The 26,500-nt window shown below is 39.0% G+C and overlaps 1 protein-coding gene across 1 annotated transcript in view; it reads right to left on the bottom strand.

Annotated features, from left to right (window-relative positions):
* Positions 1–1,257: 1,257 nt before the first annotated feature.
* Positions 1,258–26,500, bottom strand: part of NTNG2 (netrin G2) — a 96,177-nt gene continuing 70,934 nt past the window's right edge. The window contains 3 exon segments of the mRNA XM_075834698.1: positions 1,258–2,484; positions 7,020–7,154; positions 22,053–22,220. Coding sequence (XP_075690813.1) covers positions 2,270–2,484; positions 7,020–7,154; positions 22,053–22,220 — 518 coding nt within the window. The 3' untranslated portion in view covers positions 1,258–2,269.

The raw sequence follows: 26,500 nt of genomic DNA, 5'->3' as shown, positions 1-26,500 counted from the left end.
TCGAGGTGTATTATAAGGCAGATCTTATTAGTGCCGTCACATATTAATAGCGCTGTCCACAATTCACAGTAAAATTGCCGCATTAGCGAGACTTGTGCTATGTCAGTGTTTACCTATGGGGAAGAAAGTTGAAAGCAATGGTCGCAGTTTTGCTTGCAACATTTTTCGTTTCCCCATAGGGAAACCGTTACCGATTGTTGGTCCCCATACGTTCCGATAATCGCTCCGTTTGAATGGAGCCCCGATCGACATGCTGAATTGTTGATCGGTGCTCGTTTCCATGGCAGAATATCTGCTTGTGTAAAAGGGCCACGAGTCTTAACAGTATCCTCTGGTTTAGAAAACCGATATTTGAATATTCCGTTAGGGAATTCTGCATCAATAGCTGGAGCAAAGAGCGTCTACAAAAATAATCTCTCAATCCGGAGGACACGGATCGTCCCTTCGTTACATGGACAGCCTATTGATTTCAATGAGCACCATGTAATGCTTGTTTTCACCTGTGGCGGCACTGTAGGGAAATTGAACACTCACTGCCAGGTTCCTCCAGAGATTACAGATGATCGCTGAGGTCCTACCTGTGATCAGTGTAATGTCAGAAGCGGAGAACCCTTTTAAAAAGTCATGATAAATCTTTCCTTGTGGTCGTATTAATATCTAGTCAGTGGAATAATATTAAGCAGACGATCGCTGATCAGATTGTGCAGTCCTCCACCGGCGTACCTGTTTATTTACCTACCTGTACAGGGCCCAAAGTCTCTGAGTATATGCAGCAATGACATTTCATATTATTGAATATGTATGTGCCCCCTAGGGAAGCGACAACTGTTCTTAGCCTTAAAGGAGCTTCATCGGTAAAGTGCATGAACCAACTTAGCTCCGCCCAACACTCAAAAACACTGCTTGGAAGTGATGCATCATGGGACCGAACTAGAAGCCTAAAAAATAAGGTATTTAAACATTTTTCATTTCAAAATTGTCAATTTGTATCGACATCCTCCACACGTATCAATGTGAGATGATTGGAGTTGTACTTCATTGGGTCAGTTTTGACTTCAGTGTTCCTTTATGTCTAGTTTAGGGCCTGAGGGGGAGGAGCATGACTAATTGCGTTGATATTCCTTTAATAATTAGTCATGCTCCGCCCCTTCTGGCCCTGCACTATACATAACACAATGTATCGGTTTTGCCTGGAGTGTTCCTTTTAATACCATGAAAATGTAAATGTGATATAAAAGACGACACACGAGAGCGGAGTTAATACACAATTTCTTTACTTTGGATGTTCCTCAGCATGTCCGCGTCTTCAGGATAAAGCGTTTTTCTCTGTGTTTTTTTTAATATAACATTTAAATTGAAACAAAAATAATTCTCTACAAAAAAAAAAAAAAATTCATATACAATATATCAATAGAATTTATCTCTCTTGCTCTGCCCGGCGATATCTTAATATATATATTAACTCCCGTCTTCCCCCCTTACCCCGAAGTCTTCTCCCACCCCAAACCTTCTACAAAAATGTCGATACTGGTGTGTCACAGTGAAGGTGATCGCTTCGTACACTAGAATGATGGATAAATAGAATCAATTGTATCTTTTTAAAAAATAAAATATCTGAAGTTCTCGGGAAACGGGCTGAAATAATTCAAAATTTGCTCCCCACCCCTTCCCCCAAATAAAGCCAAGGGGGTGTACACAGGCAGCAAATGGTTAACAGACAAAGAAACGTCAAACAGTCGGAGCCAAATGGGTTTGATTTTAGATGTTCCCGTCCTCCCCCCAAAATAATACCCCGGTGGTGAAGAGTCAACCATGTAGATTTGTGTCTATCCTGTTTTTGGCACAAGGTCCATATCGGTAAGAGATATATCATCGTCCTATGTCTCCGCCCTCATTCTATACGTAGAAGGGGGAGGTGCTTAATGTGACATCCATCTTGTATGACCAGGCATGGCGCCCGGTCTAAATGCCAGCTCCCAAGAATCTAAAGCGTGGGTAGATATAGCCACCAAGTCTATAGAAGCCATTTAACCGAAAATAATTCATCCACCTGAGGGCCGCAGTGGTCTCTATCTCCACCTTGTATGCTAGAACATGGGCTTCCTCTTCTAAAGTCCCATGTGATATGCGACAGTAAGGCACTGCAGAAGTGGAGCTGCCATCACAGATCCTCCCCCGTTGGATGAATGGTTCTTCCTTACAGGGGGATTACATGTAGCCTCCTCCTGCAGTGTGTGCTCAGACATTAAGAACCGTGGGGGTGGGGTAGTTAAATGTCTTCCATGCTCAGTAGGATTGTACAGATGAGGAGCAGAGAGGAAAACATCAGGCTGTTGGAGGCGGAGTCACAGTTCCTGTGGGTGGAGTCACATTTGACGTCTTGGCACAGGGCTCCTTTAAAGCCGCTGGGGCAGATGCAACGTTGTCCCTGGTGACACGTACCACCGTTCTGGCAAATCAACAGTTCGTCATCGCACACGTTTGCTGCAAAAAGATATAAGAAATTAGAACGCAAGAACTAAAAGGTGGAATAATGGCATTTTGCAAACATCTGACTAGTCGTCATCGGAGTTGTCTCCGGGGCAGGCGAGGGAGCTCACTAAATACAGTTATAAACAGCTCCCATAGAGTTACATGATAAGATTCGAGCTGCTTGCACCACTAGGGGGCACTCATTACATACAGATATATACAGCTCCCATAGAGTTACATGATAATATTCTGCTGCCTGCAGTCACCAGTAGGGGGAGCTCACTATATACAGATATATACAGCTCCCATAGAGTTAGATGATAATATTCTGCTGCCTGCAGTCACCAGTAGGGGGAGCTCACAATATACAGATATATACAGCTCCCATAGAGTTACTTGATAAAATTCCAGCAGCACAGGGGGAGCTCATTACATACAGATATATACAGCTCCCATAGCGATACATCATAATTTGCTACCTGCAGCCACCACTAGAGGGAGCTCACTACATACAGATATATAGAGCTCCCATAGAGTTACATCATAATATTCTGCTGCCTGCCCGTCCCCACTAGGGGGAGTTCACTACAAATCGATATATACAGCTCCCATAGAGTTACATGATCACATTCCAGCTACCTGCAGTCACCACTAGGGGGAGCTCACTACATACAGATATATATACAGCTCCTATAGAGTTACATGATAACATTCTCCTGCTGCCACCACTAGGGGGAGCTCGCGGCAGACAGATATATGCAGCTCTCATTGAACTCTATAATAAACTGTAAGCTCCCCTAGTGGCAGCCTGAATGATAGAAATCCCAAAACCCATCCCCCACACACGTGTTTTCCAGTTTATAGTTTCTTTATCCGTTCCCTGAATGTCTCCAGTTCTAACTTTCCGATGTTACAGACTCTCGTTTCCTTCGCTGCTATAGCCTGGAAGTTTTCGTACTTCGGGACCGTTATAAACATATAATTTATACACTTTTAATTTAGGTCGAAGAGACAAATCTTGTAACGCAGCAGAGCAAAGGGCAGAGCGCGGGCCGGGCAGATTGAATGCGTCTCAGTCACTTAATCACTCGCCAGTAAAGGTCTTGGGCGCAGCTCATTCTCCTGGTCGGCGTGGTTTGTATTTATGGGATTTGTCACAGTGTATCGCTGCATATGTGTTTTGTTTGCGGGTACATGAGATTTCGACAGAATATAGAAAAAAATTATATTAAAAAACATCACTGAGGACTTAGGAGCGATTTCCACCGTAAGGCATTGGGTATTCAGCCGCATCCCTAGATCTGGGTATATTTCTCATGACCAGGGGTACATCTGTCCGGTTTGGGGTTCCAGTCTGTGTTATTACCCATTACATCCACTGGAGGCGCTGCTTACAGTTTATTATTCACATTCCAGGCAGAGCGTCATCAGGGCTGTTACAGTTCTACGGCTTTAGACCATGGAAGGCGGTGAATGGACTCAAAGAATTAAAGGGTATTTACAAATATGCAAACAATTTTTACATTTGTCCAATTCATATTAAAAAAAATCAGAATGTTTTGCAAATAGTTTTGATTGTAACATCTTCTACTGTTCGGCGTATACAGCTCCTCTGCACATCTATGTGGCTATGTCGGCAAACTACAAATAAACCTTCTTAACCCCTTCCCAACGTATGGCGTATACTGACGTCCTAGCCGGGTAGGAGACGTATGGAGCGGCTCACAGGCCGAGACCTCTCTATACAACGCAAGTGTTGGCTTTATGTTACAGCCGACACGTACCTGTAATGAGCTAGTTTAACCCCTTAGATGCCGCGGTCAATAGTGACTGTGGCATCTAAAGCATTAGAAAGAAGGGGCAAATCATACAGCACCCGCCCTACAACACCGCTATACCCACCATATAGACAGCGCCCGCCCTACAACACAGCGCTATACCCACTATATAGACAGCGCTATACCCACTATATAGACAGCGCTATACCCACTATATAGACAGCGCTATACCCACTATATAGACAGCGCTATACCCACTATATAGACAGCGCTATACCCACTATATAGACAGCGCTATACCCACTATATAGACAGCGCTATACCCACTATATAGACAGCGCTATACCCACTATATAGACAGCGCTATACCCACTATATAGACAGCGCTATACCCACTATATAGACAGCGCTATACCCACTATATAGACAGCGCTATACCCACTATATAGACAGCGCTATACCCACTATATAGACAGCGCTATACCCACTATATAGACTGCGCTATACCCACTATATAGACAGCGCTATACCCACTATATAGACTGCGCTATACCCACTATATAGACAGCGCTATACCCACTATATAGACAGCGCTATACCCACTATATAGACAGCGCGATACCCACTATATAGACAGCGCGATACCCACTATATAGACAGCGCTATACCCACTATATAGACTGCGCTATACCCACTATATAGACTGCGCTATACCCACTATATAGAAAGCGCTATACCCACTATATAGACAGCATCCGCTCTACAACACAGCGCTATACCCACTATATAGACAGCGCGATACCCACTATATAGACAGCGCGATACCCACTATATAGACAGCGCGATACCCACTATATAGACAGCGCGATACCCACTATATAGACAGCGCGATACCCACTATATAGACAGCGCGATACCCACTATATAGACAGCGCGATACCCACTATATAGACAGCGCGATACCCACTATATAGACAGCGCGATACCCACTATATAGACAGCGCGATACCCACTATATAGACAGCGCTATACCCACTATATAGACAGCGCTATACCCACTATATAGACAGCGCTATACCCACTATATAGACAGCGCTATACCCACTATATAGACAGCGCTATACCCACTATATAGACAGCGCTATACCCACTATATAGACAGCGCTATACGCACTATATAGACAGCGCTATACCCACTATATAGACAGCGCTATACCCACTATATAGACAGCGCTATACCCACTATATAGACAGCGCTATACCCACTATATAGACAGCGCTATACCCACTATATAGACAGCGGTATACCCACTATAGAGACAGCGCTATACCCACTATATAGACAGCGCTATACCCACTATATAGACTGCGCTATACCCACTATATAGACTGCGCTATACCCACTATATAGACTGCGCTATACCCACTATATAGACTGCGCTATACCCACTATATAGACTGCGCTATACCCACTATATAGACTGCGCTATACCCACTATATAGACTGCGCTATACCCACTATATAGACCGCGCTATACCCACTATATAGACAGCGCTATACCCACTATATAGACAGCGCTATACCCACTATATAGACAGCGCTATACCCACTATATAGACAGCGCTATACCCACTATATAGACCGCGCGATACCCACTATATAGACCGCGCGATACCCACTATATAGACCGCGCGATACCCACTATATAGACCGCGCGATACCCACTATATAGACCGCGCGATACCCACTATATAGACCGCGCGATACCCACTATATAGACCGCGCGATACCCACTATATAGACCGCGCGATACCCACTATATAGACCGCGCGATACCCACTATATAGACAGCGCTATACCCACTATATAGACCGCGCTATACCCACTATATAGACAGCGCTATACCCACTATATAGACTGCGCTATACCCACTATATAGACAGCGCTATACCCACTATATAGACAGCGCTATACCCACTATATAGACTGCGCTATACCCACTATATAGACTGCGCTATACCCACTATATAGACTGCGCTATACCCACTATATAGACTGCGCTATACCCACTATATAGACAGCGCTATACCCACTATATAGACTGCGCCATACCCACTATATAGACCGCGCCATACCCACTATATAGACCGCGCCATACCAACTATATAGACCGCGGTATACCCACTTTATAGACAACGCTAAACCCACTATATAGACTGCGCTATACCCACTATATAGACTGCGCTATACCCACTATATAGACTGCGCTATACCCACTATATAGACAGCGCTATACCCACTATATAGACTGCGCTATACCCACTATATAGACCGCGCCATACCCACTATATAGACCGCGCCATACCCACTATATAGACCGCGCCATACCCACTATATAGACCGCGCCATACCCACTATATAGACCGCGCCATACCCACTATATAGACCGCGCCATACCAACTATATAGACCGCGGTATACCCACTTTATAGACAACGCTAAACCCACTATATAGACTGCGCTATACCCACTATATAGACTGCGCTATACCCACTATATAGACAGCGCTATACCCACTATATAGACTGCGCTATACCCACTATATAGACCGCGCCATACCCACTATATAGACCGCGCCATACCCACTATATAGACCGCGCCATACCCACTATATAGACCGCGCCATACCCACTATATAGACCGCGCTATACCCACTATATAGACAGCGCTATACCCACTATATAGACAGCGCTATACAACACAACTTACGTTGGCAACCCTGTCTCCAGTGGTAGCCCAGTAGGCACTCGTCACATTTTGTTCCAGCAGCTCCTGGTCGACACACGCAGTCACCGGTTTCATTGCAGCGTTCATGTTCAGAGCCGTGCTGGTTACAGTTACATTCTGTGCAAACAAATAATAATATGAATAATTAGTAATATAATATACCATATAATATACTGATCCTGTATACTTCTAATCCAGAGAACAATCCGTTACATCCCCCTCCACCAACTCCGTATCTCTTATCATTTGCAAATAGTAGTTATATTCTTGTATATAGGGGCAGTATTATAGTAGTTATATTCTTGTATATAGGGGCAGTATTATAGTAGTTATATTCTTGTATATAGGGAGCAGTATAATAGTAGTTATATTCTTGTATATAGGGTGCAGTATTATAGTATTTATATTCTTGTATATAGGGTGCAGTATTATAGTAGTTATATTCTTGTATATAGGGGCAGTATTATAGTAGTTATATTCTTGTATATAGGGTGCAGTATTATAGTATTTATATTCTTGTATATAGGAGCAGTATTATAGTAATTATATTCTTGTATATAGGAGCAGTATTATAGTAGTTATATTCTTGTATATAGGGGCAGTATTATAGTAGTTATATTCTTGTATATAGGGGGCAGTATTATAGTAGTTATATTCTTGTATATAGGAGCAGTATTATAGTAGTTATATTCTTGTATATAGGGGGCAGTATTATAGTAGTTATATTCTTGTATATAGGGGCAGTATTATAGTAGTTATATTCTTGTATATAGGGGGCAGTATTATAGTAGTTATATTCTTGTATATAGGGGGCAGTATTATAGTAGTTATATTCTTGTATATAGGAGCAGTATTATAGTAGTTATATTCTTGTATATACGGGGCAGTATTATAGTAGTTATATTCTTGTATATAGGAGGCAGTATTATAGTAGTTATATTCTTGTATATAGGGTCAGTATTATAGTAGTTATATTCTTGTATATAGGGGGCAGTATTATAGTAGTTATATTCTTGTATATAGGGGGCAGTAGTATAGTAGTTATATTCTTGTATATAGGGGCAGTATTATAGTAATTATATTCTTGTATATAGGAGCAGTATTATAGTAGTTATATTCTTGTATATAGGGGGCAGTATTATAGTAGTTATATTCTTGTATATAGGGGGCAGTATTATAGTAGTTATATTCTTGTATATAGGAGCAGTATTATAGTAGTTATATTCTTGTATATAGGGGGTAGTATTATAGTAGATAAATTCTTGTATATAGGGGGCAGTATTATAGTAGTTATATTCTTGTATATAGGGGGCAGTATTATAGTAGTTATATTCTTGTATATAGGAGCAGTATTATAGTAGTTATATTCTTGTATATAGGGGCAGTATTATAGTAGTTATATTCTTGTATATAGGGGCAGTATTATAGTAGTTATATTCTTGTATATAGGGGCAGTATTATAGTGGTTATATTCTTGTATATAGGGGGCAGTATTATAGTAGTTATATTCTTGTATATAGGGCAGTATTATAGTAGATATATTCTTGTATATAGGGGCAGTATTATAGTAGATATATTCTTGTATATAGGAGGCAGTATTATAGTAGTTATATTCTTGTATATAGGGGCAGTATTATAGTAGTAATATTCTTGTATATAGGGGCAGTATTATAGTAGTTATATTCTTGTATATAGGAGCAGTATTATAGTAGTTATATTCTTGTATATAGGGGCAGTATTATAGTAGTTATATTCTTGTACATAGGGGGCAGTATTATAGTAGTTATATTCTTGTATATAGGAGCAGTATTATAGTCGTTATATTCTTGTATATAGGGCAGTATTATAGTAGATATATTCTTGTATATAGGAGCAGTATTATAGTAGTTATATTCTTGTATATAGGGGCAGTATTATAGTAGTTATATTCTTGTATATAGGGGCAGTATTATAGTGGTTATATTCTTGTATATAGGGGGCAGTATTATAGTAGTTATATTCTTGTATATAGGGCAGTATTATAGTAGTTATATTCTTGTATATAGGGAGCAGTATTATAGTAGTTATATTCTTGTATATAGGGGGCAGTATTATAGTAGTTATATTCTTGTATATAGGGGACAGTATTATAGTAGTTATATTCTTGTATATAGGATCAGTAGTATAGTAGTTATAGTCTTGTATATAGGGGGCAGTATTATAGTAGTTATATTCTTGTATATAGGGGGCAGTATTATAGTAGTTATAGTCTTGTATATAGGGGGCAGTATTATAGTAGTTATATTCTTGTATATAGGAGCAGTATTATAGTCGTTATATTCTTGTATATAGGGCAGTATTATAGTAGATATATTCTTGTATATAGGAGGCAGTATTATAGTAGTTATATTCTTGTGTATAGGGGCAGTATTATAGTAGTTATATTCTTGTATATAGGGGCAGTATTATAGTAGTTATATTCTTGTATATAGGGGGCAGTATTATAGTAGTTATATTCTTGTATATAGCAGTAGTATAGTAGTTATATTCTTGTATATAGGGGGCAGTATTATAGTAGTTATATTCTTGTATATAGGGGGCAGTATTATAGTAGTTATATTCTTGTATATAGCAGTAGTATAGTAGTTATATTCTTGTATATAGGGGGCAGTATTATAGTAGTTATATTCTTGTATATAGGGGGCAGTATTATAGTAGTTATATTCTTGTATATAGAGGCAGTATTATAGTAGTTATATTCTTGTACATAGGGGCAGTATTATAGTAGTTATATTCTTGTATATAGGAGCAGTATTATAGTAGTTATATTCTTGTATATAGCAGTAGTATAGTAGTTATATTCTTGTATATAGGAGCAGTATTATAGTAGTTATATTCTTGTATATAGCAGTAGTATAGTAGTTATATTCTTGTATATAGCAGTAGTATAGTAGTTATATTCTTGTATATAGGGGGCAGTATTATAGTAGTTATATTCTTGTATATAGGGGGCAGTATTATAGTAGTTATATTCTTGTATATAGGGGGCAGTATTATAGTAGTTATATTCTTGTATATAGGGGGCAGTATTATAGTAGTTATATTCCTGTATATAGGGGCAGTATTATAGTAGTTATATTCTTGTATATAGGGGGCAGTATTATAGTAGTTATATTCCTGTATATAGGAGCAGTATTATAGTAGTTATATTGTATATAGGGGGCAGTATTATAGTAGTTATATTGTATATAGGAGCAGTATTAGAGCAGTTATATTCTTGTATATAGGAGTAGTATTATAGTAGTTATATTCTTGTATATAGGAGCAATATTATAGTAGTTATATTCTTGTATATAGGAGTAGTATTATAGTAGTTATATTCTTGTATATAGGAGTAGTATTATAGTAGTTATATTCTTGTATATAGGAGCAGTATTAGAGCAGTTATATTCTTGTATATAGGAGCAGTATTAGAGCAGTTATATTCTTGTATATAGGAGCAGTATTATAGTAGTTATATTCTTGTATATAGGAGTAGTATTATAGTAGTTATATTCTTGTATATAGGAGCAATATTATAGTAGTTATATTCTTGTATATAGGAGCAGTATTATAGTAGTTATATTCTTGTATATAGGGGCAGTATTATAGTAGTTATATTCCTGTATATAGGGGGCAGTATTATAGTAGTTATATTCTTGTATATAGGGAGCAGTATTATAGTAGTTATATTCTTGTATATAGGGGGCAGTATTATAGCAGTTATATTCTTGTATATAGGGACAGTATTATAGTAGTTATATTCTTGTACATAGGAGCAGTATTATAGTAGTTATATTCTTGTATATAGGGAGCAGTATTATAGTAGTTATATTCTTGTATATAGGGGGCAGTATTATAGTAGTTATATTCTTGTATATAGGGGACAGTATTATAGTAGTTATATTCTTGTATATAGGATCAGTAGTATAGTAGTTATAGTCTTGTATATAGGGGGCAGTATTATAGTAGTTATATTCTTGTATATAGGGGCAGTATTATAGTAGTTATATTCTTGTATATAGGGGGCAGTATTATAGTAGTTATATTCTTGTATATAGGGGGGAGTATTATAGTAGTTATATTCTTGTATATAGGAGCAGTATTATAGTAGTTATATTCTTGTATATAGGGGGCAGTATTATAGTAGTTATATTCTTGTATATAGGGGTAAAGGCAGGTATTTCTAGAAATTAACTCTAAACAAACAAAAAACCTTCTATCTGCTTACAACCAGAGGTTGCAGATAATGACAATGTGGTGACGCACTTTTCCCAGCATGCACCAGCCGGCTGTAATAGACTTGGTTTTCATTGTATTTTGATGGAACGTGTAATCACGTGCTTCACCTATCGGGGGCGCTGAGTCTACAAAATTCCTAGGTCGGGATCTCTGCCTATAGTCATTGAGTGTCATCACTAATCCATCATTTTCTGTCTGTAGATTCCTCTGGGGGCGCTGTTCTGTGACTCTTTGGAGGGCAGTTCTTGACTCTAGGTGACAAGTTCTTTGATAATTGCGGTGCCGGTGACTGTCGGGGTTGATGTGACATTTGTTGTAATAAACGTTTTATCTCTTGTGTCAGTATTTTTATTTTTATAGTAAGTTCCTCCTTAGTCATTGGTGTCTGTCCCTTCTGGGAATTTACCCTCCAGGACCAAACTAAACTATTGCAGAATGTATATTGTATAGAAGTTCCAGCCTTGCAAAACCGAAGTCTATTTACAGTCATTTCATAAAAATAAAGTTCCCCTTTAATTACTCCTTGCCAGTAATCAGCCGTGTATCCTCCCGCCACCACCCAGTGACCAGGCTGAGATATTCCCTGATGGTCAGTGAGGGGTAGACTCTGCGTCACAGGGCATGGAGAGAGAAGAATCCCATGCTCTGGGTCATGAATTTCATTCCCTCGCCATTTGGATCCGCCTACCTGGCAGCCATTTTGAATAATTTACCTTTCCACCAATAGAAATGGGTACGATTTGCATAATTTCCCAGAATGCATTGCTGAAATTCTCCCTAAGTTTACTGAGTTTCGAAAATAATATATTAAATCGAGGGAAAACTTGAAAATGCAGCTTCTGTGGGCCGGCGAGGTTTCTGGTGGGGATTCTGGGGGATTGAGGCCCAGGAGCTTGCAGGACACGCCCAGCGCTGCTCTGGTACACCTGAATCCCAGCGCTCAATCCGCAGAAAATTTTATAAAAAAATTTAATAAAATTATTTTCTTCATTTTTAATTATACAGAAGTAAGGAACCTGCTACCATTTTATAAGTTATAATGATAGAAGTTCTAATGAAGCCTCTACATCTCATTCTTAGAGAAGTAAATAAGCCTCTTCACCTGACCGGCACCACTCGTACCAGGAGACCTGTTGCCACCGCATGTAGCAGCCGCTCAGATCATCAACCAGTGAGTGAGACTACAGCCCGCAAGGCCTCTACAAGTGCAGAATAATACACTGTATATAATAACCAGCGCACGCCAACAGGGACACCTTCAGTGGGACATTTACTTAAGTTAAGGAGAGTTTCAAGCAATGCATCATGGGAAAATAATATTCAAATTACCTCTTCAGGACCAAACTATACCAGAATTTATATTACACGGTTCGAGCCTTGCAAACCCGAAGTCTATTTAAAGTCATTTCATAACCGGGCTGAGAAATTCCCTGATGGTCAGTGAGGGGTAAACTCTGCGTCACAGGGCATGGAGAGAGTAGAATCCCATCCAGGTCATGAATTTCATTCCCTCGCCACTTGCATCCGCCCACCTGGCAGCCATTTTGAATAATTTACCTTTCCACCAATAGAAATGTGTACGATTTGCATAATTTCTCAGAATGCATTGCAGAAATTCTCCCTAAGTTTACTGAGTTTTGAAAATAATAAATTAAATCGAGGAAAAATGTGAAAATGCAGCTTCTGGTGGATCGAGGCCCAGGAGCTTGCAGGACATGCCTAGCGCTCAATCAGCTGAAATTTTTATAAAAAAAAAAATGTAATAAAATTATTTTCTTCATTTTTAATTATACAGTAGTAGGGAACCTGCTACCATTTTATAAGTTATAATGATAGAAGGTCTAATAAAGCAGCTACAGCTCATGCTTGGAGAAGTAAATAAGCCTCTTCACTTGTCCGGCACCACTCGTACCAGGAGACCTGATGCCACCGCGTGTAGTAGCTGCTCAGATCATGAACCAGTGAGTAAGCCTCCAGCCCACAAGGCCTCTACAAGTGCAGAATAATACACTGTATATAACAACCACCGCACGCCAACAAGGACACCTTCAGTGGGACATTTACTTAAGTTAAGGAGAGTTTCAAGCAATGCATCATGGGAAAATAATATTGGATCCGCCCACCTGGCAGCCATTTTGAATAATTTACCTTTCCACCAATAGAAATGTGTATGATTTGCATAATTTCCCAGAATGCATTGCTGAAATTCTCCCTAAGTTCACTGAGTTTCGAATATAATAAATTAAATGGAGGAAAAACTTTAAAATGCAGCTTCTATGGGCAGGCGATGTTTCTGGTGGGGATTTTGGTGGATCGAGGTCCAGGAGTTTGCAGGACACGCTCCAGCGCTCAATCCACAGAAATTTACTGAGTTTTGAAAAGAATAAATGAAATGGAGCTGGAATAATTTTAGGGAGTTTTAATTTAATCCTTTCTAACTTTTTATAAAAGCATTTATATCACAAGCTAAGGACTCATGCACACAACCGTGCCCATACAGGCACAGCCAGCCATGCTCCCCTTATAAAGTATGAGAGCAAAGTCTGTAAAGCAAAAAAATATTTTTCTACAGACACTTTCCCATAAACATACAGGAAGATATCCAAAGGTTATAAACATGAACACGTCTGTAATTACAGGCAATTTTATGGTCACATGCATGGGGCATTCAAGAGCCAACAGCTTGGCTGATATCAGAAGATCTCTTCTGGCTGCAGACAGTAGCAGCTCAGAACCTCAACCAGTGAGCAACACTCCAACCCACAAGGTCTTCAGAAGTGCAGAATAACACACTATAATGCAAGTGGTACACTATAACAGGGAAACCTTCAGTGAGATAATTATTTAACCTAAGGAGAGTTTCAAGCAATGCAACATGGGAAATTATGCAAATCTGAAGGGTGGAAGGTATACGTGTTATATTCTTGTTACAGAGCAGGAAGAGGAGGAGTTACACAGGAGGGGAGGTGCATCACATGTTCCCTCCCAGTTTTTTCAGCAACTAGGTTACATCCCCGATTCAGCACCATGGGGTGGGGCCAATGTATTGAACTAGACCAAGGCTCAAAGGAGATCTGTAATGCTCCCTTATTGTGCTCAATATACTGAGCAGTGCAAGAAGCTTCACCTTAAAAGGCACCAGTCTAGGATTAGCCAAGTTTTGCAGGAATTTTTTAATAACGATTTTCTGGATTGACCAACAATTGTCTGCCATTGGGTCAGTTTATTTATACACAAAAATACAAGCAGACTCATTAGAAGCATTAATAGTCACAGAGCAAAGTCCTCCTGTCCCCACAAGCAGCAGTAACAAGAACAGAAAACTCTATAACACCTTTGCAGCCTCTTGGTAGACCTTAGTAGTAGTGGGACATCTTTTTAACCTAAGGAGAGTTCAGGGGAATGCATCATGGGAGTTTATGCAAATCTGAGATAGAAGCTACATCTGTTGTAATTTCACTAATCCATACAGTTATGTAATGATCTAAATTCCATTCTGTACCAAAGGACATATAGTAGTTATATTCTTGTATATAGGGGGCAGTATTATAGTAGCTATATTATTGTATATAGGGGGCAGTATTATAGTAGCTATATTCTTGTATATAGGGGTAGTATTATAGTAGTTATATTCTTGTATATAGGAGCAGTATTATAGTAGTTGTATTCTTGTATATAGGGCGCAGTATTATAGTAGTTATATTCTTGTATATAGGAGGCAGTATTATAGTAGTTAGATTCTAGTATATAGGGGCAGTATTATAGTAGTTATATTTTTGTATATAGGGGGCAGTATTATAGTAGTTATATTCTTGTATATAGGGGCAGTATTATAGTAGTTATATTCTTGCATATAGGAGCAGTATTATAGTAGTTATATTCTGGTATATAGGGGCAGTATTATAGTAGTTATATTCTTGTATATAGGGGAAGTATTATAGTAGTTATATTCTTGTATATAGGGGCAGTATTATAGTAGTTATATTCTTGTATATAGGAGCAGTATTATAGTAGTTATATTCTTGTATATAGGGGCAGTATTATAGTAGTTATATTCTTGTATATAGGGGCAGTATTATAGTAGTTATATTCTTGTATATAGGGACAGTATTATAGTATTTCTATTCTTGCATATAGGGGGCAGTATTATAGTATTTATATTCTTGTATATAGGGGGCAGTATTATAGTAGTTATATTCTTGTATATAGGGGGCAGTATTATAGTAGTTATATTCTTGTATATAGGAGGCAGTATTATAGTAGTTATAGTCTTGTATATAGGAGCAGTATTATAGTAGTTATATTCTAGTATATAGGGGCAGTATTATAGTAGTTATATTCTTGTATATAGGAGCAGTATTATAGTAGTTATATTCTTGTATATAGGGAGAAGTATTATAGTAGTTATATTCTTGTATATAGGAGGCAGTATTATAGTAGTTATATTCTTGTATATAGGAGGCAGTATTATAGTAGTTATAGTCTTGTATATAGGGGGCAGTATTATAGTAGTTATATTCTTGTATATAGGGGCAGTATTATAGTAGTTATATTCCTGTATATAGGGAGCAGTATTATAGTAGTTATATTCTTGTATATAGGGGCAGTATTATAGTAGTTATATTCTTGTATATAGGAGCAGTATTATAGTAGTTATATTCTTGTATATAGAGGGCAGTTTTATAGTAGTTATATTCTTGTATATAGGGGCAGTATTATAGTAGTTATATTCTTGTATATAGGGGGCAGTATTATAGTAGTTATATTCTTGTATATAGGAGGCAGTATTATAGTATTTATATTCTCGTATATAGGAAGCAGTATTATAGTAGTTATATTCTTGTATATAGGAGCAGTATTATAATAGATATATTCTTGTATATAGGGGGCAGTATTATAGTATTTATATTCTTATATATAAGGGCAGTATTATAGTAGTTATATTGTTGTATATAGGGGCAGTATTATAGTAGTTATATTCTTGTATATAGGAGCAGTATTATAGTAGTTATATTCTTGTATATAGAGGCAGTATTATAGTAGTTATATTCTTGTATATAGGGAGAAGTATTATAGTAGCTATATTCTTGTATATAGGGGCAGTATTATAGTAGTTATATTCTTGTATATAGGGAGAAGTATTATAGTAGTTATATTCTTGTATATAGGAGCAGTATTATAGTAGTTATATTCTTGTATATAGGGGACAGTATTATAGTAGTTATATTCTTGTATATAGGAGGCAGTATTATAGTAGTTATATTCTTGTATATAGGGGCAGTATTATAGTAGTTATATTCTTGTATATAGGGGGCAGTATTATAGTAGATATATTCTTGTATATAGGGGCAGTATTATAGTAGTTATATTCTTGTATATAGGGGCAGTATTATAGTAGTTATATTCTTGTATATAGGGGCATTATTATAGTAGTTATATTCTTGTATATAGGGGGCAGTATTATAGTAGTTATATTCTTGTATATAGGGGCAGTATTATAGTAGTTATATTTTTGTATATAGGGGCAGTATTATAGCAGTTATATTCTTGTATATAGGGGGCAGTATTATAGTAGTTATATTCTTGTATATAGAGGCAGTATTATAGTAGTTATATTCTTGTATAAAGGAGGCAGTATTATAGTAGTTGTATTCTTGTATATAGGGCGCAGTATTATAGTAGTTATATTCTTGTATATAGGAGGCAGTATTATAGTAGTTAGATTCTAGTATATAGGGGCAGTATTATAGTAGTTATATTTTTGTATATAGGGGGCAGTATTATAGTAGTTATATTCTTGTATATAGGGGCAGTATTATAGTAGTTATATTCTTGCATATAGGAGCAGTATTATAGTAGTTATATTCTGGTATATAGGGGCAGTATTATAGTAGTTATATTCTTGTATATAGGGGAAGTATTATAGTAGTTATATTCTTGTATATAGGGGCAGTATTATAGTAGTTATATTCTTGTATATAGGAGCAGTATTATAGTAGTTATATTCTTGTATATAGGGGCAGTATTATAGTAGTTATATTCTTGTATATAGGGGCAGTATTATAGTAGTTATATTCTTGTATATAGGGGCAGTATTATAGTATTTCTATTCTTGCATATAGGGGGCAGTATTATAGTATTTATATTCTTGTATATAGGGGGCAGTATTATAGTAGTTATATTCTTGTATATAGGGGGCAGTATTATAGTAGTTATATTCTTGTATATAGGAGGCAGTATTATAGTAGTTATAGTCTTGTATATAGGAGCAGTATTATAGTAGTTATATTCTAGTATATAGGGGCAGTATTATAGTAGTTATATTCTTGTATATAGGAGCAGTATTATAGTAGTTATATTCTTGTATATAGGGAGAAGTATTATAGTAGTTATATTCTTGTATATAGGAGGCAGTATTATAGTAGTTATATTCTTGTATATAGTGGCAGTATTATAGTAGTTATATTCTTGTATATAGGAGGCAGTATTATAGTAGTTATAGTCTTGTATATAGGGGGCAGTATTATAGTAGTTATATTCTTGTATATAGGAGCAGTATTATAATAGATATATTCTTGTATATAGGGGGCAGTATTATAGTATTTATATTCTTATATATAAGGGCAGTATTATAGTAGTTATATTGTTGTATATAGGGGCAGTATTATAGTAGTTATATTCTTGTATATAGGAGCAGTATTATAGTAGTTATATTCTTGTATATAGAGGCAGTATTATAGTAGTTATATTCTTGTATATAGGGAGAAGTATTATAGTAGCTATATTCTTGTATATAGGGGCAGTATTATAGTAGTTATATTCTTGTATATAGGGAGAAGTATTATAGTAGTTATATTCTTGTATATAGGAGCAGTATTATAGTAGTTATATTCTTGTATATAGGGGACAGTATTATAGTAGTTATATTCTTGTATATAGGAGGCAGTATTATAGTAGTTATATTCTTGTATATAGGGGCAGTATTATAGTAGTTATATTCTTGTATATAGGGGGCAGTATTATAGTAGATATATTCTTGTATATAGGGGCAGTATTATAGTAGTTATATTCTTGTATAAAAGGGGCAGTATTATAGTAGTTATATTCTTGTATATAGGGGCATTATTATAGTAGTTATATTCTTGTATATAGGGGGCAGTATTATAGTAGTTATATTCTTGTATATAGGGGCAGTATTATAGTAGTTATATTTTTGTATATAGGGGCAGTATTATAGCAGTTATATTCTTGTATATAGGGGGCAGTATTATAGTAGTTATATTCTTGTATATAGGGGGCAGTATTATAGTAGATATATTCTTGTATATAGGGGGCAGTATTATAGTAGTTATATTCTTGTATATAGGGGCACTATTATAGTAGTTATATTCTTGTATATAGGGGCAGTATTATAGTAGTTATATTCTTGTATATAGGAGCAGTATTATAGTAGTTATATTCTTGTATATAGGAGGCAGTATTATAGTAGTTATATTCTTGTATATAGGGGGCAGTATTATAGTAGATATATTCTTGTATATAGGGGGCAGTATTATAGTAGTTATATTCTTGTATATAGGGGGCAGTATTATAGTAGATATATTCTTGTATATAGGGGCAGTATTATAGTAGTTATATTCTTGTATATAGGGGCAGTATTATAGTAGTTATATTCTTGTATATAGGAGCAGTATTATAGTAGTTATATTCTTGTATATAGGAGAAGTATTATAGTAGTTATATTCTTGTATATAGGGGCAGTATTATAGTAGTTATATTCTTGTATATAGGGGCATTATTATAGTAGTTATATTCTTGTATATAGGGGGCAGTATTATAGTAGTTATATTCTTGTATATAGGGGCAGTATTATAGTAGTTATATTATTGTATATAGGAGCAGTATTAGAGTAGTTATATTCTTGTATATAGTGGGCAGTATTATAGTAGTTATATTCTTGTATATAGGGGCGGTATTATAGTAGTTATATTCTTGTATATAGGGGGCAGTATTATAGTAGTTATATTCTTGTATATAGGAGCAGTATTATAGTAGTTATATTCTTGTATATAGGGGGCAGTATTATAGTAGTTATATTCTTGTATATAGGAGCAGTATTATAGTAGTTATATTCTTGTATATAGGGGCAGTATTATAGTAGTTACGGTATATTCTTGTATATAGGAGCAGTATTATAGTAGTTATATTCTTGTATATAGGAGCAGTATTATAGTAGTTATATTCCTGTATATAGAGGCAGTATTATAGTAGTTATATTCTTGTATATAGGGGCAGTATTATAGTAGTTATATTCTTGTATATAGGGGGCAGTATTATAGTAGTTATATTCTTGTATATAGGAGCAGTATTATAGTAGTTATATTCTTGTATATAGGGGCAGTATTATAGTGGTTATATTCTTGTATATAGGAGCAGTATTATAGTAGTTATATTCTTGTATATAGGGGGCAGTATTATAGTAGTTATATTCTTGTATATAGGGGCATTATTATAGTAGTTATATTCTTGTATATAGGGGCAGTATTATAGTAGTTATATTCTTGTATATAGGAGCAGTATTATAGTAGTTATATTCTTGTATATAGGGACAGTATTATAGTAGTTATATTCTTGTATATAGGGGCAGTATTATAGTAGTTATATTCTTGTATATAGGAGCAGTATTATAGTAGTTATATTCTTGTATATAGGGGCAGTATTATAGTAGTTATATTCCTGTATATAGGGGCAGTATTATAGTAGTTATATTCTTGTATATAGGGGGCAGTATTATAGTAGTTATTTCTTCAGGATAAAAAGGATCTGTGCTCCGTTCTTAGGGCATGATCGGAGGAACATTGAGAATAAAAATAATGGGATTAATGGAGACTTGTTGGTATGGGAGTGTTTTTTCTATAAATAACAGGGTAAATCTGTTTTATTTAGTGGCCAAGATGTTATACATGGTATGTAAATGAATAGTCCTACAAGACAAGAATTTTTTTAACAAAATCCATTGGCTTGTAAACTTGGGAAAAGGAATTTATAAAAAGAGAGTGACCCTGGCCAAATTTGAAAAGGTTTGGGCCACTTGGATTGACATGTATACTCTGGTGTCTTGAGAATTGATGAGTCTAGGTCTCCTTTAAGGTATTAGGTATTAGTCGGCTGTGACGTTGTGGTAGGGCGACTCTGGGTTCGGTGGTCGGCGGTTCCTTTGATACAGGGGGGGATGTATAGATATCTGCTCAGGTTCTGTGGTGGGGTGACTGCTTTGATTTTAATGTCCTATCTTTTTGCTGTGACTATGCTCGTAAAGTCGTTGCGATTTATGTGCTATGCTACCATTTACTTCAATACAACGCACTTTATTATGACCACTATTGTACATGATCTAATGTCTCATTTATATGGGGAGGGGTGACCCTTTGTACTTTGTGATATTTTTATTTCTCTGTTGGGGTTGTATTTTTGGGGGGCCGGACGGGGGTTTTATTTTCATATGTTTTATAATAAAAATTGAAATCTCAGTAAAAAATTTCTGTTTTACGTAAGTTTTTGTTACATTTTGTGGCATTCTGGCATTCTTAGCCACCTAGTGGTAACTATGGGTCATTGCAGGGCAGCAGGGAGCCCGCACGTTATTTATAGGTAATTCTATTCCTCTTGTACGGCCGAGCAGCCACTTATGCTGTTAGGAGTTTGTTAAGAGTCAGGATAATATATAGCGGGAATATTGTGATCCACTCGAGTCTCTCCTCCGCTCAGACGCTCTCCTGGCAGGAATCCGCGGATGCTTCATTGTAATCAAATTACCAACGACTCCCAGGCCATTACCCAGCGCAGCGCGCGTCGTCACCGGCTCAGCGCAGGGACAGTAATGTGTTTATGGCTCGTCTTTATACAGAAGTCAGTGAATTATTCTCTCCTGCTGCAGAAGGGACAATAATTGTAAGTGACTGAACGCAGAACAGGGATATATCCGGGAAGGGGGGGGGGGGGCGGCAGGAGCGTCTGACAATTCACGATGATACATTTCGTACTTATCTGAAGAAGTGATTGAAGGACTGGAGATGACAATTCCAAGAACAATCCCCCTTTTCTCCGTTATTGGTGCCGTATCAATGGGGCAAGAGCCTGAGGCGGCCACCTCTCCCCTTGGCACGCAAACCGGTCCAAACTGCTCGTATCACCGGCCCATAGGGTTTTAGAAGTATTCATAATGCAGGGCAAGAGCGATGAGCCATGGCACAAGCCGATTCAACCCTTCCGAGCCGCAATGGGTGCGACGTAAGATGTGGGTATCATACAGTTACATTGGGTCCATGGACAGAATAATATTGTGGTATTTTTATAGGTCATTGAGACACGTCAGGAGATGATGTTGGGTTGGCTAGAATAAAGGGGTTTTAGCACCCCATATCTCGGAGCTTTGTTGTTGGGCTCAGTGGAGATTCCAAACCGGCCGCTCCCATAAATACCATCTCTTGACTATAGTGCGCCATGTATGCCAAAGTGCAGATGTGCCACCTCCCGCTCCTCTGGCTTATATGGAAAAATCCCCACCATTTGTTAAGGGTTTTCATCTACAAATCATGTTTGCGCCATGCTGGGTATTCTCGTCACCACTCGTATCACACCCCGGATGGTTGGTGGTGTTGGCCATACTGGTACCTACCGCCCAGTGCCCACCATCCTGCTCGGGACGTGCAGATTCAGTTTGGCTATTCAAGTCCAAAAAAATGGATGACTCACGTATGCAGACGTTCTCGTCTTCCAGCTCGGCAGACACATTGCGGTAGAAGCCGAGGCGGCAGTGCTGGCAGTGCTGCCCCCGAGTGTTGTGTTTGCAGCTGACACAAGTGACCACATTCAAGAAGTCGATAAAACTGCATCTGCTGGAATGTCCATAACACTCGCAGTCTAAGAAAGGAGGAAAACCCAATGAGAACCATCGAAGAACAACGACTCCTCGCCAACCTGGGATGTCCCATCGCCTCATCCACCGCGTGCGCCATTCTACAAGAGCAGGAAGCCATTTATAAACCACCTCAACCAACCCCAGAACTTCATGGTTGGGCCGAAGCAAAACTTCAATGGAGAAGGAGCCGTAGACTAAGATCTAATCTCCGGGCAAGACATGGGCGTCTTCTCTTCTATGGACTTACTTCTTGGCCATACTAATGAATGTAAAGGATACGGCAATCTGGCACACGGCCCATAGACCATAGACCGTGTCCGCCCTCCAGCGTGGTTACCATTTGTTTTTGGTTTGGAGACCCCGAGAAGTGAAATCTATTTTTATCGCATCCACCGTCGCCCTTTATATTGTGACTCGCGGCTTTTCCACCAGGTCGCCGGCACATTACGGTCACAAGAGCAGCACAATCCCCCGAGCGCGTGGATGTTTACGTTAATCCTCGTCCTACGCCGAGGGGACCGCGCCAGATCCATGACCTTGCTGGGGGCTATGGACGTTGTTACCAGATTTAATCACAGTGCGGTGGAGAAGCTCACATGTAAATGTCACTCTCCCCGCGGCTCGGCCTCAGGGCGGGAGTCAAGGGCAGCGACTGCTTCACAAGGATAATTCTGATCAATCTCTCGGAGGGACATCCCAAAGTCATAAGGAGTCGACATGAATATTGGAACTAGACATAATTTACGTGCACGGAGATGTCAGATGAGGTGACACATGGAATGAGGACATTAAAATATCATCACATTCAGACAAACGCTCAGAAAAGACTCCCCCAAATAACCATCAGCATTAGGAGTAGGACCCCCCACAGTAGCGTTACCTTACTCATCATACGAGGCTTCTCATGGCGCATAGACCTCCGATCCTGGAGAACTAGATCTAAAATATACTCTTAATATGTGATCCCCAAGTGTAGACCTCAGGGACTGTGGTGGGATTACACTTACATGGGGCTGCTCTATGGACAGGATACAATGTATAGATGACCGGACGTTGGGTTCCCGGAGATCAGCGCCCACCAACAGATAAAACGGTGGATGATAGCTCTCTAAAAAAACATCTTCCAGAAATAGCGCCACACCCATCCATAGGTTGTGTCTGATATTGCAGCTAAGTTGCGTTGAAGTGAATGGGGTTGAGCTGCAATACCACACATTCCCTCAAGGCAGGTGTGGCACTGTTTGAAAAAAAAACATGGCTATTTTCTTCTGAAATCATTCATACCCACCATTTGGACTACCAGTCTCAGCTGCCAGAGACAGGAAGGATGGTGGCACGGACGGGTTATAGACCATCCGTGGCACAGTTATGGGACAGGCAGGTGGTAGAAATCAGGACGATCTCTTTGCACCTTCATACCTTGGAGAAGATTCCTTGCAATCTGATTATTTCCCCCCTTTTGATTCAGTCCACACAACAGCTCCCCCCAGATTATAGCTACGACTGATACACATTGGTAATAATTAAAGAGAGTCATTCATGGTGGGACAACTTCGATTATTGATCAAGTATTTCCTACCCCCACTGAGAAGCTTCACCATCATGGGGGGGAGCAGCAGGTAGGGCTATGTTCACACTTGTGTTGGAGTCACCTACGTCCGTCATATATGAAGCTGCATGCACCATGACGGAGCCTATGATAAGTCAATGGGGTCCGTTGGGCACTGGTGGTATCAGTCATCCCACGGATCCGGGACTGCGTCATGGTTTCCATTATAAACGGAAAGTACAACGCAAGTGTGAACAGAGCCTGAGAGCGGTGGTCCTGCTTCAACCTTCTCTTTTCAACACTTAGGTCCCACAATAAGAGGATTGTGGTCGTGGAGAGACCCTCTGCCAAGACCCCCAGTGATCATCTGTGGTCACTGAAGCGGCTGCCACGTGTTTGTTTCCCCCACAGCAACCCCGAGTCTCTGCTCCATCTAAAAGAGAGTGGTACCAAAGGAGGGACCTCCCTAAGACCTCCATGTACCCCAATAGGGGACACCCTCCGAGACGGACATCCCGACACGTCCCACCAGGACAGATCTTCTTTAATATTAACATCTACTTAGTACCTTTTGGATTCTCGAACAAAGTATCGGTGACGTAGGCCGGAGTTGGTTCAGAACGAGCGAAAACCTTGGGAGACACTTGAATTTGGAGAAATCAAACAGTTATGGCGGCCGAGCTCATACGTCCACACGGTGTAATCTAATATCTATGATACCAGGGGCCAAGGTCTGGCGGCTGACACAACACTTCTATGGGGGTCCTGTGGGGTCATGGTACCTGTTTTCGGGTGTTTCTTGGTGGACGACGGTGTTGGTGGTGGCTCCCTGTGAATCGGCGGGTTAGCTGCGTGTAGGGTGGGAGACACAAGGTCAAAGAATAGAAGAAGCTCAAGGATCATCTACACGTAATAGATTTATGCAGGAGCGCTAATTACACTGTGAATGTAAAATGCGCTGAATAGGGTTTAGCAGCCCTACGTAAATAAAGCTTAACCATTGTTTAATGACCATTTCGAAAATCTCTGCTTGCTGTCAGTGAATACAAACCTGTCCCGCTGACAGAAGTGCACCCCTTCTAAGAGCTCTGATACATTGTTCCTATGCTGCACCTGTGTTAGTTAAACGTGTTCTGGATGTAAGCAATGAATGGTCCAATTTACTGACTGCAAGCAGAGATATGGTTCCCATTCACTGACAGCAAGTATAGATCGTGAAAACGGAGGAATTGGAACACAAAGTCTGTTAGAAAGACTTGCAGAACGTTTCGATATACAATGATTAAGCTTTAATTACGGAGGACCAGAATTTTAGAACCATGATCCTTTGCGGTGGGAAGCCATATTTAAAACCTCTACAAGCCTGGCTGGGGGGAGGGGAAGATAATTGACAACCATTCTGCGCGCACTTCTGTATCAGATCTACAGTTGTCAGATCATTTCGCTCAATCTCATTTTAGCCACACTTTAAAAAGGTGGGGCTTACTAAAAGGGGAGTGGCTTCACAGAACCGCACACAGCGGATTGGCGTAGAATGAATGACGGGTTGATCTTGGGCGCTAGTTTCTCCACTATTTTATGTTATCTCTTCAGTAACAGTAATTAGGCTGCGCCGAAAACCAGGCACCAAGAGGGGGTACGTGGAAAGGAAGGGGCGCAGGGTCACCCAATGCTGGACCACTTCATGTGAACAGAGAGGGGGCTGAGGCCGCAGTCAAACATATCCGCTCCTCTGACGGCTAACCCCCCCTCTAAGGAAACCTGAAATACATGGATGTAAATAGTCAAGGTCTAAAATAGGGGTCTGCAACCTGTGGTTCTCCAGCCATTGTGAAACTACTTCTTCAAGCATGCTGGGAGTAGTAGTTTCAGAATAGCGGAGAGCCACGGGTTGCAGACCGCTGGTTTAACATTAAAAAAAATGCATTGAAATGACATAGACGTCCCAGCAGAAGGGTCTATTAATTAACATTAGCGACAGGGCCGAGCGTGATCTATGGGTCTGACAGCCAAGGGGTTCGGAGAGTCGTGTGCGCCGTGTTAACATGGCAGCGGCTGCCGGGATAATTTGACTTTAATACATAAGGGGGAACCCCGGGCTACTGACTACTGTAGGACAGATGGCAGTAGCTCGGGGGCAGTAATTTTAGGATTGTGTTACCAGGGTAACAGCCCCCCTCAATATTGTATTGTAGCGTTTGATCAGCCGTGATGAGAGGGAATGAGTGATGGGCAGGGAAAAGAACCCCCCTCCCTGGTCTTGTTTCCACTATGACTCCCCCCTAGATACAAGTGAATTGTTTCGCCTGATTATTCGCTGGTCCATAGAATACATGGGAAATTGTATATCCTATTATTCTAAAATGAACACAGATACGTTTTCTGATACAGAGTTCCAAATCTCCTGCATAGACAAAGTTAAATGATAAAATTCTGCCTGCCTGCAGTCCCCACTAGAGGGAGCTCACTGCATACGAGTTATACATCGAACTCAATAACACAGTATGCAGTGAGCTCCCCCTAGTGGTGTCTGCAGGTAGCTAGAATTTTATAATGTCTATGAAGGAAATTTGGAGCTTTGTATCAGAAAAATAGAGTAGCAACATAAAGAGATATTATGAAGTAAATCAGCACAGCATGGTATTAATAAGTGGAGATTCACTCAAACCTGTCAAATTGATTGGCCCAATGTCACCATAAGCACCCTCAAATCATGACACTTGAATTACGCAA

The sequence above is a fragment of the Rhinoderma darwinii genome, chromosome 8 (assembly GCF_050947455.1).
Source record: "Rhinoderma darwinii isolate aRhiDar2 chromosome 8, aRhiDar2.hap1, whole genome shotgun sequence".
NCBI classification, from domain to species: domain Eukaryota; kingdom Metazoa; phylum Chordata; class Amphibia; order Anura; family Rhinodermatidae; genus Rhinoderma; species Rhinoderma darwinii.
Note: the sequence above shows the minus strand (reverse complement) of the source record. Positions and strands in the feature narration are given on the sequence as shown.